Source organism: Clavispora lusitaniae, assembly GCF_014636115.1.
Source record: "Clavispora lusitaniae strain FDAARGOS_655 chromosome Unknown tig00000038_pilon, whole genome shotgun sequence".
NCBI classification, from domain to species: domain Eukaryota; kingdom Fungi; phylum Ascomycota; class Pichiomycetes; order Serinales; family Metschnikowiaceae; genus Clavispora; species Clavispora lusitaniae.
Window position 1 is genome coordinate 1908340 of NW_027093976.1, and position 16682 is coordinate 1925021.

Genomic DNA, 16682 nt, shown 5'->3' on the forward strand with positions numbered 1-16682 from the left:
ATACAGGCAAAATAGGTTACGGTATCTTTGGGAGGGATTAATATAACCGAATCGTCTATTGCGTAAGTGTGTTGGGGAACTTTGTCGTTTCTTTAAGCCATTTCAAATGAGGAAGGTACACCTCAGCACATCTCTTGTTGTTGGCCTCCAAGTCATCCCCAATATACTTTAAGAAATTGCCTGCCCATTCATCTTCTTCGCGAATATCGGAATCAACAGCCTTTCCATCCTTATAATAGCCTTTGCACACACCTTGCACAAAGTTTTGCTGAAATTTCAAATCCACGTCATATCCAACATTGTTGTAGATACCTTCGTACATGCGAATATGAGTCTTTTCATCTTTATAGATGAGATCGTGGTTGTTGTAGAACCAATCGGTATAATACTTTGGATAGGAGCAATGCAAGAAGGTAATATTATTTGGTGCCTCAGGGTCCAATACGAGCGGATCATAGTGGCCCAAAGCTTTCGAAACAAACAGTTTCTCGTCCTGGCTATGGTACCCAACCCAAGCAAAACTCTTGGCTGTCTGGTGATATGGTTCGCCCATAACAGATGCTGCTGCAATAAACGTCTCTTTATCTCCTTCGCCTGCCCCACCCTGGGTCATTAAAGGATAGTAATAATCAGGACCAAGTAAGTTGTAGTATAAAGCCAAGAGCATTGTGCGGAGGTGACTTGTTTTGTTTACAACAAGAATTCCGGCTTCAGACGAAGGGTCTGGCAAAGCATTTTGGAAATCGTGGAAGTTTGAGTCCTTGAAAGTGAATTCCAGCAATGGTTTCAAACTCTCGCCCTTCAGCTCGGCTTGCTTCTTGTCATACTTGGAGTATCTCACTTTGGTTTCTAGAACAGGATACTCTGCAATTTCATGGAACTTAGGGTTAGTGGTTCTCGCCCAGTGGTCAGGCCATAATAAAAGTCCTTTCTCTTTGTATAAATCGGAGTCAAAAATGTACTCGGGGTTTCTGGTTGGGAAAAGATCGGAATCCAAATACATGACATTTTCAAACTTCGAAGTTAAGATTGCAAGCATTTTGAATTGGTAGCCACCAATCTTGAAATTTTCCGCTACGGATTTCATCACATCCACATCCAAGACATTACACACAGCATCGTATTTTGGCAATACCTCCTTGCAGAACTTCTCTTCGTATTCTTTCTCAGATGGGATGAAAACTTCGATTGGAAGTGTACCGCCGATAGATCTAATTTGTTTCACGACAAGGTAAGAAAGCCAGGAGTACTTTCCTCCTCCAATTATAACATAACCCGCGCTTTTCTTGTAAGTCTTCCACTCGGGAGACTCTGGTCTGACGATACCAAAAGTAGCGATCTTCAGTTCTTTGATCAAATTATCCATGTGCTTGTGCACGTAACCATGGTGGGACTGTTTGAGCAATTGCAATGTCTCGTCAGAGATGTCGAGAACATTTTCAAGATACTCCTTGGAAAACAAAAACTCGTCCTGGTTGCTTCCTCTGGACTCCACTTTGTCAGCCTTGTACCTATCCTTGAGCGATGGAGCTTTCACGACATACTCGTCAAGGCCTTGGAAGAATAGTTCATACGACAACGGAGGAAGTGGTGTCCAGCTCAACAGAGTGCGTTTATCATGACTCAAGTACAAGAAGATGGCCATCAAGATGGCGGTGGCCAAGCCAAGCTTGAAATGGTAAGCCCGTCTGGAAAAGACTCGAACCGCCGAGCGAAAATTGGAAAAGAGCATAGTCCCAAGAATAGTTTCCAAGATTTTATCGTTGAGTATATTGAGCAGGACAATCGCGCAAAGTAGATTGACGCGACGCTTACACGCACTTTGAAAGGAAGTGCATCTCTATCGAGTAGATGCAAGCAAAAAATAAATTGAGAGGAACCCAAGGGAAAATAAGCTAAATCCCCGACTTAGGGTACAATGTGAGGAAAAGAGATATCAACGAGATGGAATCATAGAGTGATCCAGTACCTTTCAACACCCTTCCTTGTTGCATGCCTAAACCTTACTATCTGATTGCCTGCAGGGTGCGAAGTCAAGTACATGCAAAATCCCTACGAAACAGAAACCATTTTCTCTGAATAGAATATGATTGTCATATGTAATTTCTAGGTTAATCGTCCTTTGATCTCTCAGTGGTTTCGTTCAACGAGTCGTACGCGTTTTGCATTCCTTGCAATTGCTTTTTCAAAGTCTCAATGTCCTTCTCGCGTTGCGCAAGTAACTTTTGATAATGATCCACAGACTCTTTTTCGTTCTGTGATGCGCCACCCCCACTTTTCAGAGCGCCTTCCTTCACCAAGTTTCTGTAGTCAGTCTCTTTCTTAACCAACTTCACCAAAATAGAATAGACTGTGTTGATGGCCAACGACAAGTACAACACAGCACCAGTGATGTAAAGATTGCGCTGTGCGTAGAATTTAGAAGCAAGCTGGTCATACAGTAACTGGCCCCCTGTCATTTGTTGCTGCATCTGGGCAAAATATGGACTCTGCACATTCGAGTACCTTTGCAATTTCTTGACACAGTCAAAGAATTGGAGCCCTAACAATAAGAGAGCAAAGTTGAACCCCACCTTGACATTGGTATTTTTCCGAATAACCGAGTATGTGTCGAGAATGCTCGTCCGAACCACATACGGCAAGGGCAAAAGAAGAAGAATTAAGAACGACATTTGGGCAACAAGTGCACCAAACACAAGCGACATTTGAATACTCATGGCTAAGTAGATGAAGTAGAGATGTACAATGGAAGCTCGCCACTTGACTCGTGTGGAATAGTCGTATGCACACCTCGGTATGCTTTCGCATTGCGCATAAGCTTCCTCTACCGTTAAGTGCAAATCGTCGAACGCAACTGTGCGATATTTTGAGTCCACAAGAATCCTTGTAATTAATTTCAATAGTAATGGTTTTCATTACTGATAACTATTTATTTTTTTCCGAACATGCCATTAATTACATCTATAATCCTTAATTTCTAAAACATTTTACATCGATACTTTACATATTAATCACAATCCCGTTACCTTCTTGGCATAGAAGTACGAGATCACACTGAACAGTGTTATTCCAATAACGATGCCCCAGAACCAAACCAAGCCCTCGTGATCTTGGCCAGGTACGATACAGTTCATTCCCCATAGGCCAGTAACCACATTAATAGGCAAAACAATTGTACCCAAGATGGTGATTTTACCCAACACGTCGTTGGTGTCATTGTTCACTTTGGTCATGTCGATATTTAACTGTGCCAAGTAGTTCGAGTGGCTTCGTGCAAGAAGTTTTTCATAATGGTTGAGCGATTGCACCATTGTCACAACATGGTCTTGAATGTCTCCCAAATACATCACAATCTCTTGTCTCAGAGCCAACCGTGTGTTGTTCACGTGTGTATCATTGAGTGACGCAAGGGATTCCGTCTCGTTAAAACGTTTGCTGAATCCACGAATCACATCAGCCTTCGTGCCCAAAAGACGCATGACCGACATGACACGTTTTCTGCACTCACCAATTCTTCTCAACATATCACCCTTGCGTTTCCAGGCAACGATTTTCGACAGTGTCGAAGTCGAAGTCAGGCTCAAAGATGTCCGTGCGCTACTGCGCGAGTTGACAGACATGAACTCCCCGCGTGGTTCTTTATTATACCTCAGGCGGAAAGAGTTGGGCGTTACTGCCTCCACTGTGGATTTTGATCTCTCACGGCGGTAAAAGACGTCTGTCCCAATGCTCCTTTGGTATCCCTGATTCGTGGGTGGCAAAGAAGAGCTCATTTCATTGTCGCTTTCCTCGTCACTGTCTTCAGAATCGCCAGAGTGCATTCTCATAATCTCGTCTTCAATGAGATACACCTCAGATTCGATGCTGTCAATCATGGGAGCAAAAGAGTCAGTGATGTCATCAATAAGTGCATAACATATCCAATCGGTCGACACTGTCAAATGATCTTTGAGCATACGTGCACGACGACGCACATTTATAGGATGTGGAGTAGGACTAAAGTGGAACGTAAGCACTCCATGCTTGAAAATAATCATGTACATGTTCAAAGGGCACAATTCTCCACTTCTAACATTCTTGTGAATGGTGATAGAAGACAGAGTCACCGATCTCTTCGATGAACTGTATGTCGAACCCCGGCGCAGAAATAACATCTTTGAAATACGCTTGAAAAACCCCTTGTTGTTAGACGTCTCTTCGGGCCAAGAGTACTCCTGGAGCTTGATATGTTTCTTTTCATTTTCCTTTGCCCGTTGTTTGCGCCGTTCGTAGACGATGTCAAAGGATGTAAAACAAATGAAGTAGTACTGCCTAAACAACTCCACTTTTTCTCTTGTCTCGCCCAAGAAAATATCTTCCGTAGTTAACGGGTGGAGACCAAAAGTTTTCGAGATCACCTTCATCTCTTCTTCCAGCGGATTCTCGATGTCAAGCCAAAATGGATAAGTAGGATGGCTGTGATGGTGAGTAGCAGGCGAAGCCCCGTTTGCAGTCGATCCAGGAAGTGGCGAGCTAAATCTCTGATTAGCGGAGCGAATCCCTGCTGCTGCGCCAGTAGAAGCATTGCCAGTAGTATTAGTGGAAGCACTAGCAGAAGCAGCAGAAGCATTATTAGTAGACAAGTTAGTTTGTGGAACTGGCAAAGTTTCTGCTAACTTTGCATGTTCAACTCCAGGAGAAGGCTCGTGAGTCAGGCTCGTTTCTTTAGAATAGTATGACGGCGAGAACAATTGATGTAAGCTTTCCAGCAAGTTTGCTTCCGTTTTCGAAACATTCTCTTTATCACGAGAGACCAATCCAGAGAGTGTTGGAGAGTGGATTGTCCCTTCCAAATCCTCTCTGAAGTATGTGAAACGGAACGTAGTATCCAGGGCACGGTTTTGCGAGTTATTTAAAATTGGCAGATAATGTTCCCTGTTTTTCTCCCATGGCTGGATCGGCTTTGGTCTGACACGGAGAGACAGACTTCCCAGCTGAAGCAGATGGGTCTCATTGACCTGGACCAGGCCCAAAAGAGGAACCAGTTCATTGGTGGGCAGCACATCTTTCAAGTCACCCACTGCGGCAGAAACACGCCGTGCTACTGGGTAATGGAAATTAACTTCGGGTGATTCCTCCCTTTCCTGTTGTGCCTCGTGTAACTCTTCTAACTCCTCTTGGATGTATTCTTCCAACACAGACAAATCAGGCCACTTATGTGAAGTTTCTCCGTTGTCTGCATCAAGTAGCCCTTCGTAATAATCTGGAAAACAGACATCATCCAAAGATGTCAGATCGCTCAGATGTTCCAGAGACGGATTCAGCTCCCCGAACTCAAGCAGCTGTCCCGATCTGTGACTGTACGTGCTATAATTGTCTCCGTCATCATGATCGTGATAGGATTTGCGGTTGTTTTGTTGCTCTTTTGCGTATTGATCCATATCAAGAGCGACAGCGCCAAACTGTGAAGTCTGAGCCTGAGGCTGGCTTTGCTCAAGCCACGTCTGAAGGTTTCTATTTGTGAGTGGCGTGTTTGAGCCTTTGGACCTGCTTTGCGCTGCTTCGGAGCGGAATCGATGTCTTGAAGCTGATGATCCGAAATTCGCCAAATTCTCGCCCCGATGATCCACAAAAGATCCTCTTTGCGGTTGTCTGGATGATGCGGCAAGATAATCTTCCTCATACGCATCTGATTCACCGTCGTGTTGAAGTCGACCTTCTCGAGCAGCCTTAGTCAGCTTTCTATTCCTTCTCCTATTCTTGGATGATCTATTCTTCGGCATGTTTCTTCAGTATAATATAGACTCGGGGTATTTCAGGAAAATCACTGGAGTCAGTCTGTAGAGAGAAAAATGTTATTTACTTGGGACAGACCATCGAATAGCTCGGATAAACTTTCGCTACTTTAGCCGAAGCATATGTTGCTATGATGTGCGTCACGTGTAGATTTATGATTGCGTCGATAACATCGCAGATTATATCGCCCAGAATGATAATAATATTGATCGGCTCAAAGAGCATGAGAGCTTTGGCTGATGCCTAATTGAGAACAGAGAACAATTAAGTTAAAAAAAAATAAAAAAATTCATTTTGTGCTTTACTTGCCTATGAAGACAATGGTCACGCGAAATGCGGCGCTCTACGACTTATCAGTAGGACTGCCATTGGCACGTAATTCAGTCATAACTGTCTTTTCTGATTTCCTATTCGCGTATCTCTATCTGCTTTTTGAATGATTGTATTTTTATACTCCATTAATCATGGAATCTATGGCTTGGATCACTCTTGTTCTTCCTTTACGGCCTTTGGTTCTTCAACATCTTTCTCAGCTTCCTCTTTTTCGTCATTCTTTTCAACTTTCTGTTTCTTGTTCTGTAGACTGTCTAAAGCTTCATTTATTTCATTTTGCAGTTCAAGCAATTTCTTCCAGGTTTCAACAGTCAAGGCTATGCCCTTTTTGCCAGGTTTGCGCTCTTTCGTGCTAGCATCAGTATAATATTCGCGGATATCAACCAAGGGGATTCCCTTGAACAGCGAAACAGTGACCGCCTTTTTACTGTCCAACTCCAAGCTCAATTGGGTAGTTTTATCGTCCCCAGACTCCTTTTGTGTATAAGTTCTTTTGTAGGCCATAATATCTAGAGCGGTTCATACATCGCGAGTTGATTCAGGTGAACTAATTATATGTGCACGTGACACAATATTGTAACTCTATCTATACATTAGTTAGTATCTACCACTTGACCAGGTTTCATTGTAGTGGTCAGGTCCAAGTTCAGATATCACTCGTTTGAACAATGTTTCTTCTTCTTCTGAAACCCCTTTTTCAACCAGCCGTAATGCCTCGAGTGCAACATTTAGTTCCTCAACGTTAGATACACCTAACACTACCGACGTCTTCTTATTCCATTCCAACTGTTTTTCTGTCTGTTCTTTGGTTAGGAATAGCCACCTGTGCAAAGCAAAGCGAGTGGCCAAGTCTGCTAGCTCGATATCCTGTTCTAACAAACGTTGAGCGATTTCGTTCACACGGTCTTTCAACGCTTGTGGCGCTGGATGGAATGAATGGGTGACTCCTGAACGCAATAACGACATGCTCAAAATGGACCCGTTCATGAGCTTTTTGATTCCACCATCAACAATAAACCGCTCATATAAGTCGAAAAGAATTGTGTTCTGGATACATCCATTGGAGTAGGACAAGACAGCATCCAACGGGCCGATATCTTTTAAGCCTTTGCATTGGATGCAAACATCTAATAATAATTTTACGGGGTAGCCTGATACACCAATGTTATTTATCACACCTTCTTTCTTTAACTGAGCCAACTCACGGAGAGCATCATAAATTTGGTCTTCAGGAACAAACTCAATATCATGCATGTACACCAAGTCCAAGTATGTTGTTTTGAGTCTCTCCAATGAGCGGAGCACGGATTGGCGAACCCAAGTTCTCGAATAATCAAATTCGTCCAATTGAATTCGCCCAGCCTTTGTGCAAATAAAGTAGGACTCACGGGGCCACTCCTCTTTGATATTTCCCAAAGCAGAGCCAATCAATTCTTCAGATTTACCATAGTAAGGCGACGTATCTAACGCATTCATTCCTTGTTCAAACGCAGATACGATAATATCTGTGATTGGAAGCTTTGTAGGATCTTCCGAATACTGAGTATTGAAAACAGCGCCACCGACAATTAATGGGGGAAAGTCAGCAATCTCGCCTGCTTTTTTGGAGTCACTCATTGGTTGGAGTAGTTGTTCTAATTGATCGATGAAAGATAGCGCGAAGATCGTTTAGAGGCAAAGTAAGTATGTAATAATTTCTAATCTGTGAAAGGTATCAGTGTTAGAAAACGAAATTTTAGCGACAAAGTCGATAGGATAGGCAGGTGAACCTTGATAGCTTGAATTCTTTATTGGAAATAGGGTGAATTATTAAATGTCCTATAAGTGTGGCTCACTCTCATTACTAATGAAGTGCCACTAAGTGTCAATTGAGAATACTCAAATTTCGAGGCTATTATGATCTATCCATAGAGAATCTTCTTCGAGAGTAGATTGTCTTGCATAACTGATTGCAACCTCAAATAACAGTATCAGCGGACTGGTCATCATTAGGAAATGATAATCGAGAGGACAAGAGATAGTGATTTTCTCGTTGTGAATACTGAATATTCGATGTAATGCCTTTACATGAACCACCTACTTATACACTTATTATTGTATGCACATAAAATACACCCGGCCCGCTATCCCAGCAGGCACCCATTGTCCTGAGTCGCTATAAGTGAATGCCACTTGTAGCTTTATCCTCTAGAATACATCTGGTCCTTCGACCACATAATTGAACGGCACTAGCCCTATAGTTCCTTTCAGAGGCCCACAATTATCTGCTAGTTCGCAAACATACCAATTGTCTTCCTGTTTGTGAATCACATACATGTTCCAGCCCTTGCGGAAAGAAAGCTCGCCATCCTCGCGGGCAGTATAGGCGTATCTGGCCTTGGCCTTAGCCACGTAGCGGCTTTTAGTGACCGGGGTGACTGGATCGACCAAGGCACGAAGATTGGTGTAGGACTTTGTAGGAGACATCAGAAGAGAACGACGCAGCGACCGTGAATGCTTGTCAGAAGGAGTAAAACTAGTGCGGGCTCCACTCCTCTCGGGCGACCCAAGCTCCTTGTTTGCCGAACCAGGCGCCTTCCTTTCATAGGACCGTCTTTCCGGAGACCACCGCTTGGGGGAATCTGCTTGACGAGCTTTCCCTTCAGGTGACCATCGTTCCTCTGCGGGCTCGTGAACAGGACTTCGAAAAGAGATGGAGCCGAAACGTGTAGCCACTTCTTGCGAGTCGTCGACATAATCCAGTGCGGGACGCACATCTTCGAGCGCGGGCGCGCCGCGCTGCGAGCGCCTAAACTGGGTCACGTCGCCGTTTCCACCGGCATCAAGGTCCTCGAGCGCTTTGGCTATGAAATCGATGGAGAAATCTTTGGCAATAGGAACGCTTGGCCTTTCAGGCTCGCGCGCAGGCGCCACGATTGTGGTCATATCGCGCAGTCGGCGGTTGATGTTTTCCTGTGCGTTTGCGCCTGTCCGCTTGCGCGGCGACGCCCAACTGCGCACCGTATAGTTTGTAGGGCTCAGGTAATCGGACGCTGCCTTTTCAAACATGTCGTCAGAAAAGGTGCTGTGAGAAGGCAGTTTGCGTGGGCGAAGTGGTGAGTTTTCGTGGCTTTGGTCTTGCACATGGTGTAAGTCTGGCACTGGTGCTGTGAATGGCTGTGCAGCAGAAATTGGGCCATGTCCAGAATCAACGTCTGGGCCGGGAATTGTAGTGGCCAAGTGATCAGTGGGCGCGGACAGATAGCCTGGCCGAATGTGCGTTGAATCTGCATCGTGCCCCAGGGCGTAGGGCGGAGTCTGCGCGCGCACTGGGGGAAGCGCCTTGTGGGTCTGGTCCATCAGCTGCGTCTGCACGGAGAACGTACGCAGTAGCACGACCGAATAATCGGGGTCAGCAAACTGTGCACGTTCCATTTCCATGGGTGGTTCGGCACGGCCCTCGAGAAATTCCACAAAGTCGGGGGCCCGCCAGATTTCACTGCCTGTGCCGTAGGCGCGGGCGAAATCAGCAATATCGCGTGGGGCAGCCACGCCTGCAATAGCCAGGCGCGCAGAGTCGGCCGCCAGGTCCCAAGCGACACAAAGCGAAGCCACATGGTTGCAAAAGCTGAAACTGTTGAGCTTGCACATCTGGAGACGCTCGACTTCCAACTGGTAGAGCGCCAGAAGCGCTGCTGCCCAGTCACGTACCCAAGTTTCGTGCGACGCTGCGTGCTGGCGAACGGCCTTCTGATAGTGCGCCCGGAGCGGGTCGAGAGACCCTTGCGCGCGCCGAAGCCGCGCCTGGTTTTTCTCAAGCTCTCGGCCCCATGTAGTTTGGCACACCAACGTCAATGACTTGACTTGAGAGCATTCGGCCCGGTACTTTTCTTTCGCCTGTTCAAGTTGTGCAAAGTGCTCATTTTTCCGCTCAAGCACTTTCTTCATGTGGCTTTCAAGCTTCCCGGCACTGCGCCGGTACATGTTTTCAAACGCACTAAGCTTCTCGTAGTTATGGTGAGCCACATTCGAGACAAAAGTGCGACTATCTGCTGCCTGTTGTTCGCTTTCATTCTGAAGTTTATCAAGAGCTATTTTCAAAGAGCCTGTTTCTGCCGCTCCAAGGGTGTTTGCAGACACTAGCCGTTCGAGCCGTTTGGCATAATCCTTTTCTATGGAGATGCGCTCTTTGTAGAAGTGAAGGAGCGCCAGAAGGGTGGCTTCAGCACTGCGAATCCGCTGCTGAATCACGCGAAACCCACCATCGCCAGCGCCCCAGAATTGGTTAACAAACGCCGTTTCGTTCATGGGGGATGTAGTATGTACGTGAGAATCATTGTAGTTTTTGGTTTGGGTGGCATATTTACCATTTGCCCAATGCGGAAAGCTAATGATGGAACATGCAGGGAAAACGCTTCAGACGGCTATACGCAGGCATCAGAGTTTCGGTATGGCATTGCTCTATTCACCAATCTGACTAATAATAGTCTGTAATTATCTGGTATTGCAAACTTTTGTTTCTTGACAGTCACAATGTCTTACCTTCATAGTGATTGAGCAATCTGAACTTTATGATTTATTCAGCTGAAAATACTTCTTTTCGCATGAGTTTTCAAATGCTCGCTTTACTCATGCGCTTCTAGTCCTTCTTTGTTCTGCAGCCCTATAAAAAAATAGTGATGTATTCTCATCTACTGTCTAAATAATTACTTGTGGTTTATGGTTCGAAAACTTTCATTCGCTCAACTCCTTGTGTTATCGTATTTTTTCGTCCTCTCTATCCTTGTCTGTAACAGTAACAAATGTCTAGCATTTTAATTTAGGAATTATCTGCTCCACAATATTCAAGAAACGGCAATGTGCCCTCGGGGTTCTTAATGCAAAGTGTACTATAGGCTTTCTTCGGGTCGCGAAAGCAAATTCGAAAGATTAAGCCTAATAACATTAAAACAGATATAAAAATAATGTAAAAAATTCTTCGGTTGATAGACTACTTTAAGTACTAGTACGATTACAATTTAACTTTACGCTGTGCCGCTGAAAATAAGATTTGAAAGAAATTGAAGAGTCACTTGAATAAATCTTTTTAATTCACGTATGCGTTCAAGCAGTCAAGATTGCTTGGAACATCTGTATCAGGGGACCAACACCACAAAATATACTCCAGCACTTGTTTGTACTTGCCTACCTGTCTGTGGATTCCTATTCCATTCTGAAGAACGTTCATGCTGCTTTTACTTTCATTTGGAATAAAAATTGTACCTTCATGTCATAAGAATCTCTTGCCAAATGGTACAGCTACTGTTGATAAAATTTTGCATGTAAGCTTGCTGAAAGCTTGCGATTCTGAAAGCTTGCCGGTTGTCGTCCAAAGGTAATCATTGTATTACAATAAACATCAAGTACAAACCAAAATGGTTATGAGCTTTCGTGGAAGAGCTTGGGATTTAATTCTGTACTGAAATCTCTTACTTTCCTATCATTGTTCTCCACTTCTGTGATAAATGCTAGTTTTAGTGACACATAATTCGCGATATGCATCGTATATTTCTTATGACTGTATGCATTTTCGGCCGCCGGGCCGAAGCCACAGCAATGACCAATCTCGAAAAATCCTGTTTTAATGATACACCATTTCTTATAGAATAGTCATAGCACAAATACACTGTAATCGAATTGCAAAATCTTCTTCTGATTTTTCTTTTTACCGGGATTCTGACGTCACTCCGAAAAGATTACCCCATGTCATGTGCGCGCATATAGATGTCTAGATAATGTTCGCATCGGTTTTTCTTTTTAAACCACATGTATAAAGAAACCCGAGTCTATAAGACACTTAAGAGTGTCTTTGACTTTCTTCTAGCCCAGTGGTTCTTTGTCCTCTTGGGTGTTTTCGTTGCATTAGCTCATCTGTATCCCAGTTTTGCCAAACAAGGCGGAACCATTCGGGCAGAATATTCCATTGGCTATGGAGCTGTGGCAGTCATTTTTTTGGTATCCGGATTGTCTATGGCAACAAAGGATTTGTTTAAAAACATCTATCATTGGCGTGCCCATTTTACTGTCTTGTCGTGCTCTTTCTTGATCACTTCAGCTATCATATATGGAATCGTGTCGGGCATCAAAGCGGCCCACGATGGGCAAATTGATTCTTGGCTTCTTGTGGGTATGATTGTGACACATGCGTGTCCAACAACTGTCTCTTCAAATGTTGTGATGACTCGAGCTGCGAAAGGTAATGTTGTGTTGACTATTTGCGAAGTTTTCATTGGTAACTTACTAGGTGCGTTTGTCACTCCTGCTTTGGTTCAAATGTACTTGACTGGAGGGTGGGATTTTGGAAACCCCGTACACCAGGCAGATCACACATCAGTACGAGACGTTTATCGACATGTGATGAAGCAGATTGGCCTCTCTGTGTTTGTGCCACTTTTTGTAGGTCAAGTGGTGCAAAATATTTTCCCTAAGCAAGTGAAATGGTGTCTCACCACATTTCGCCTCAACAAAGTCGGCTCTTTCATGTTGCTTTTGATCATGTTCCAATCCTTTTCGACAGCTTTCGCCCAGCATGCATTTACTTCTGTGAGCCATGCATCTATTATATTCTTGGTGTTTTTCAACATCGGCATATACTTGTTTTTCACAGTCATGGTATTCTTATACTCTCGACCAGTGTTTCTTCTTCGGATTTTCCCTACGAAGCCTACAGCAGAGTCTAGCCGTGCTTACAGGTGGTGTTACCGCATTTTCCGGCCCTTCTACTATAACCGTCAAGACACGGTGAGTATCATGTTGTGCGGGCCTGCCAAAACAGCTGCACTTGGTGTATCTCTTGTCTCTTCTCAGTACGGCCTGCACAACCCGAAATTAGGTGTCTTACTTGTGCCGTTGGTGTTGTACCAAGCAGAGCAAGTTCTTACTGCTCAGGTCCTTGTCAGATTTATGAAAAAATGGGTTGAAGCCGAAGAGCAAGAAACCAAAGATATTGAAACTGGTGAACCTGAAGAAGAGGCCAAAAGTGAACTGTCAAGTCCACGCAGTGACTCTGCAAGTCATAATGGGCCTGCTTAATGAGCGGTTGGAATAGCGGTGAAGATAAACATTAATGCTCATGACCCTAATCTTTCGCTCACCAGAAACAATACTAACATCGCATGGCAACTTTCATTGATCCAAAAAGAATGTGATTGCAGTTGATCCTGCTGGGCCCCTCTCACTACAGCTAGATTCATGAGTTGGCATGGGCATATCATGTCATAGACTCAGACTTTCTGTTTTGATCTTTGTGGCGTATATGTTTTCACCACGTTCTTCCACGGAATCGGGCTCCTCTTCGACACGGAATAATTATTGTGGAGAAGACTGTATCGCGGAAACGGCTCTTAAATGAAATTGGGGGAAATGGCTATTCAAATGCGAGACACCCCTCACATCATCCAAATGTGCAAAATCCTATGGCCCCGAGAATTGTATGCTACAGGATGTCTCACAATAATTTTTTTTGTCGGGAGCGGATTTTCTTTAGCCTATTCCATTCATGGTGGCAACATCTTTTGCTGCTCCACCATACAGTTCCAGACCTTTACCTATTTATGTGCTTTTAGTGTGTATCTCCGCAGTGCACCTTGACAGAAATGTACTCCATATTGCACCAACATGCAGCAAGCTTATCAATGCATATACCCCATGCACCAAAAGATATTACTCTCAAATCACAAACAGAGCTAGGCGTTTTTATTTTAGGATTTTCCCTTAACATTACCGCTATGTATTCCTCTTATCATTTTCCCGTTCTCTGTTTATGCCCTTTGACCAGAAAGCCGACGATCGCAGTATTATTTTCTTGCACACAATATAACACCCCATGCGCGCCACACCCCACAAAGAACCAGCAAAGGTGATAAGACTTGTCTACTTGTACATTCAAGGCAAGCGCAAAAGACTCCAGAAGAAAGTGGTCATAAAATGTACTAAATCATAGGAATAGTGTGTTTCAAAAAAAAAATGTGGCAACATACCATACGCAGCTTCGTAGCCGTCTATTTTCAAATCACTGCATCTCTCATCTGTAAGCGTTATCAGGCCAAGCATCCTGCACACGTGCCACGCACTAACATTCGACCCAAGTGGTGTGTTCTTATTTTCGCCTAGTCACTTGTTTTCTTTGTCTTCAACGGTGCGTTTCTAGCGTCGCAGCCGAACAGCTTTTCCCGTCACAAATACATTAAGGACCCTTACCTTTCAGGCTGGCTGCTACTCTGAAGATTTCACTCCTCCAATTTTCTTTATCTATATCAGAACTTGACCCAAGCACCTCGTAATTTGCTCGGCGGCTATGTCCTATCCGTCTCCTATGGGCTTGGAACCACCTACCATTGATGTCCATCAAAAACCTCAGGATTGGATTCCTCCTCCGGCGTCTTTTGCCACTGTCAATACCGAGGGTATTGACTTGAACGATGAAATCTTCTTCAACCACACTCACATGTCTTACCCTCCAGTTCTTGACCCATATGCGCCTCCTCCAGATATCGAACCGCTGCTGCTGTCTCTGCTGCTTGCCACAGCTCCATTTGTGCCTTTGCAGCTGGCCATAACCACTCCGGATCTTCTGTTGGCGTCTCCAAATAAATACGCACCTACACCTTTTTCCCACTATAGCCACCGCCGTCGCTTCTCGCTGGCCGTGGAGCAGCTTAACCGCATGTCTTTGCGCACTTCAGAACTGCCTCTGCCCGAAATGTACACTGCTTTACGACCACAACACCCAGAAGAGCGTACAATCAATCCTCGTCAACTTTTGGGTAATGCAGGCCCTGACAGTCTGCCAGCGGCGGTAGCAGCGCGCTATATCCTTCCTCTGCTGGTGCTGTCACCTTCTCTACTGACTTTTTTCGCCCGGGGCGATGTTCCTGACCTCCCTGAACTGCCGGATATGGAGAAGTTAGCTGCGGACTTTTCTGAGCCGCAGGTGGCAACTGGAGACATACGCGATGCAGCGGGGAGCACGTACGTGATGAATGACGAATGCGTAAGCGCTATCACTTATTGGCTCAACAATACTGATGGCGTTCTCCTGGATGTTGGAGCAACAGTTGCAACCAACCCAACAGGAATCGTCAAACCGGCAGCGAAGAGGCGTAATAGCATCCCTGTCGCTACCCGTGGTGATATAAGCCCGTCTCGTGGGATTTCCAAGAGAAAGCGGCGGAAGTCTGTTACCACCGCCATTCCTGAAGATACTGTTGCTATGGAACAGGCAGTGTACATGCTGCCCAAGAAACACTTCATGACCCCTTCTATCGCCGCGCCATCACTGGGGCTAGCACCCGAATCGCCGCAGGTGACCGTACACAGCTTCGAGCATGAGATTAAGAGTGATGCCAGCATACCGCGGCACGGGTCGGATGGTGATGATGAGCCAAAGCCGTTCCCATGTCCTGAATGTGACAAACAATTCAAGCGCCTGGAGCACTTGAAACGGCACATCCGATCCGTGCACTCCAACATCCGTCCATTCCATTGCAAGTACTGTGACAAGAAGTTCTCGCGTTCAGACAACTTGGCGCAGCACTCTAAGACACACTTCAAAGTCAACGCTAATGGCACCACGTCAATTATCTACGGAAACCCCAATCCACAAAATAGGGGTGGACGTAAGAAGAGCGTGGACTCTATGGGCATGCACGGTTAGGTTAAAGGATACTTCGGCGTTTTTACTATTTTTTTCTTGTGTTTCGTTTACTATTAATACTGGTTCGCTCTTATGAGTATGTAGACTGTGCTTGGCAACTGGAGTCCGATAAAACTTTTCAGTGAAGAGCTGTCTGCACTGTTGTTTCTGTTACTTGGTGTGCTGCTTCATCAAATAAGCGGAATTATCGTGTCCTGACAACATAGCGGATTACATATCGATCGTTAGGCGTTCTTCCGCCTAATTTAAATATACCCTTTTATTCTATCCATACATTATTAACGCTATTCTGCCAGTGATCCTTTACACTGGTCATACATGAGGTAACCACAAATGGTTAAGATTGGAGTTCTCCAACAGACACAACTTTTCCTTGCAAACAGTCTGTCATTCACGGTCCCGAGTCACGTATCCCTCAATTCCAGTCTCAGAGATGTCCGCGAAGCCGGCGGGCCAACTGAATGTCCTTCTGCATTATAGTGACCCTTTTAGCATGGATGGCACATAGATTTGTGTCTTCCAACAAGTGAACCAAGAACGCCTCACACGCTTCTTGTAGCGCCAATACCGCGTTAGATTGCCATCGAATTCCGTAGTCGGCACCAATATAGGTTTCTGCAATTTCCTTTACAAGCCGTGCAAATGGCAACTTACGCAACAAGAGATCTGTGGACCGTTGGTATTGTCTAATTTCTCGCAATGCGTTCGTGCCAGGACGGTATCGTCTTTTTTTCACACCACTTTGAGTCGGAGGATCCCCCGGTAGATTTCTGTAGACGCCTGTTTCACGTGAGAGTGGATCGGCTCTTCTAGCAGACCCTTGGTTGTTGGTGGAAAGACGGGCCATGGGAGTAGTAAATGAAGGTTTTTTCTTTTCCTAAATGGGTTTATTGTGTGCGTC

General features: G+C 44.9%; 9 protein-coding genes across 9 annotated transcripts; 2 read left to right on the forward strand and 7 right to left on the reverse strand. All coding sequences in view use genetic code 12, as the record gives it.

Moving 5' to 3' along the window:
* Positions 1 to 55: 55 nt before the first annotated feature.
* MNN2 (Mnn2p) lies at positions 56 to 1732 on the reverse strand (the record flags this gene model as incomplete). Its single annotated transcript, XM_002617859.1, has 1 exon — positions 56 to 1732. One exon carries the CDS (start codon positions 1730 to 1732, stop codon positions 56 to 58), a length of 1677 nt encoding a protein of 558 aa, XP_002617905.1.
* A 379-nt stretch (positions 1733 to 2111) lies between these two features.
* On the reverse strand, positions 2112 to 2717 carry FOB63_001999 (uncharacterized protein; the record flags this gene model as incomplete). The annotated part of the gene is made up of 1 exon (XM_002617858.1): positions 2112 to 2717. One exon carries the CDS (start codon positions 2715 to 2717, stop codon positions 2112 to 2114), a length of 606 nt encoding a protein of 201 aa, XP_002617904.1.
* A 294-nt stretch (positions 2718 to 3011) lies between these two features.
* On the reverse strand, positions 3012 to 5762 carry MNR2 (putative Mg(2+) transporter; the record flags this gene model as incomplete). The annotated part of the gene is made up of 1 exon (XM_002617857.1): positions 3012 to 5762. One exon carries the CDS (start codon positions 5760 to 5762, stop codon positions 3012 to 3014), a length of 2751 nt encoding a protein of 916 aa, XP_002617903.1.
* A 496-nt stretch (positions 5763 to 6258) lies between these two features.
* Positions 6259 to 6612, reverse strand: FOB63_002001 (chromatin-binding transcription coactivator; the record flags this gene model as incomplete). Its single annotated transcript, XM_002617856.1, has 1 exon — positions 6259 to 6612. The coding sequence occupies one exon, from the start codon at positions 6610 to 6612 to the stop codon at positions 6259 to 6261; it is 354 nt and encodes a 117-aa protein (XP_002617902.1).
* A 93-nt stretch (positions 6613 to 6705) lies between these two features.
* On the reverse strand, positions 6706 to 7725 carry FOB63_002002 (D-arabinose 1-dehydrogenase (NAD(P)(+)); the record flags this gene model as incomplete). Its single annotated transcript, XM_002617855.1, has 1 exon — positions 6706 to 7725. One exon carries the CDS (start codon positions 7723 to 7725, stop codon positions 6706 to 6708), a length of 1020 nt encoding a protein of 339 aa, XP_002617901.1.
* Positions 7726 to 8295: 570 nt separating this feature from the next.
* On the reverse strand, positions 8296 to 10395 carry HOF1 (formin-binding protein; the record flags this gene model as incomplete). Its single annotated transcript, XM_002617854.1, has 1 exon — positions 8296 to 10395. The coding sequence occupies one exon, from the start codon at positions 10393 to 10395 to the stop codon at positions 8296 to 8298; it is 2100 nt and encodes a 699-aa protein (XP_002617900.1).
* A 1497-nt stretch (positions 10396 to 11892) lies between these two features.
* On the forward strand, positions 11893 to 13158 carry RCH1 (Rch1p; the record flags this gene model as incomplete). Its single annotated transcript, XM_002617853.1, has 1 exon — positions 11893 to 13158. One exon carries the CDS (start codon positions 11893 to 11895, stop codon positions 13156 to 13158), a length of 1266 nt encoding a protein of 421 aa, XP_002617899.1.
* Positions 13159 to 14422: 1264 nt separating this feature from the next.
* FOB63_002005 (C2H2-type zinc finger protein) lies at positions 14423 to 15781 on the forward strand (the record flags this gene model as incomplete). The annotated part of the gene is made up of 1 exon (XM_002617852.1): positions 14423 to 15781. The coding sequence occupies one exon, from the start codon at positions 14423 to 14425 to the stop codon at positions 15779 to 15781; it is 1359 nt and encodes a 452-aa protein (XP_002617898.1).
* A 427-nt stretch (positions 15782 to 16208) lies between these two features.
* On the reverse strand, positions 16209 to 16628 carry CSE4 (centromeric DNA-binding histone H3-like protein; the record flags this gene model as incomplete). The annotated part of the gene is made up of 1 exon (XM_002617850.1): positions 16209 to 16628. One exon carries the CDS (start codon positions 16626 to 16628, stop codon positions 16209 to 16211), a length of 420 nt encoding a protein of 139 aa, XP_002617896.1.
* Between the last annotated feature and the right edge of the window lie 54 nt (positions 16629 to 16682).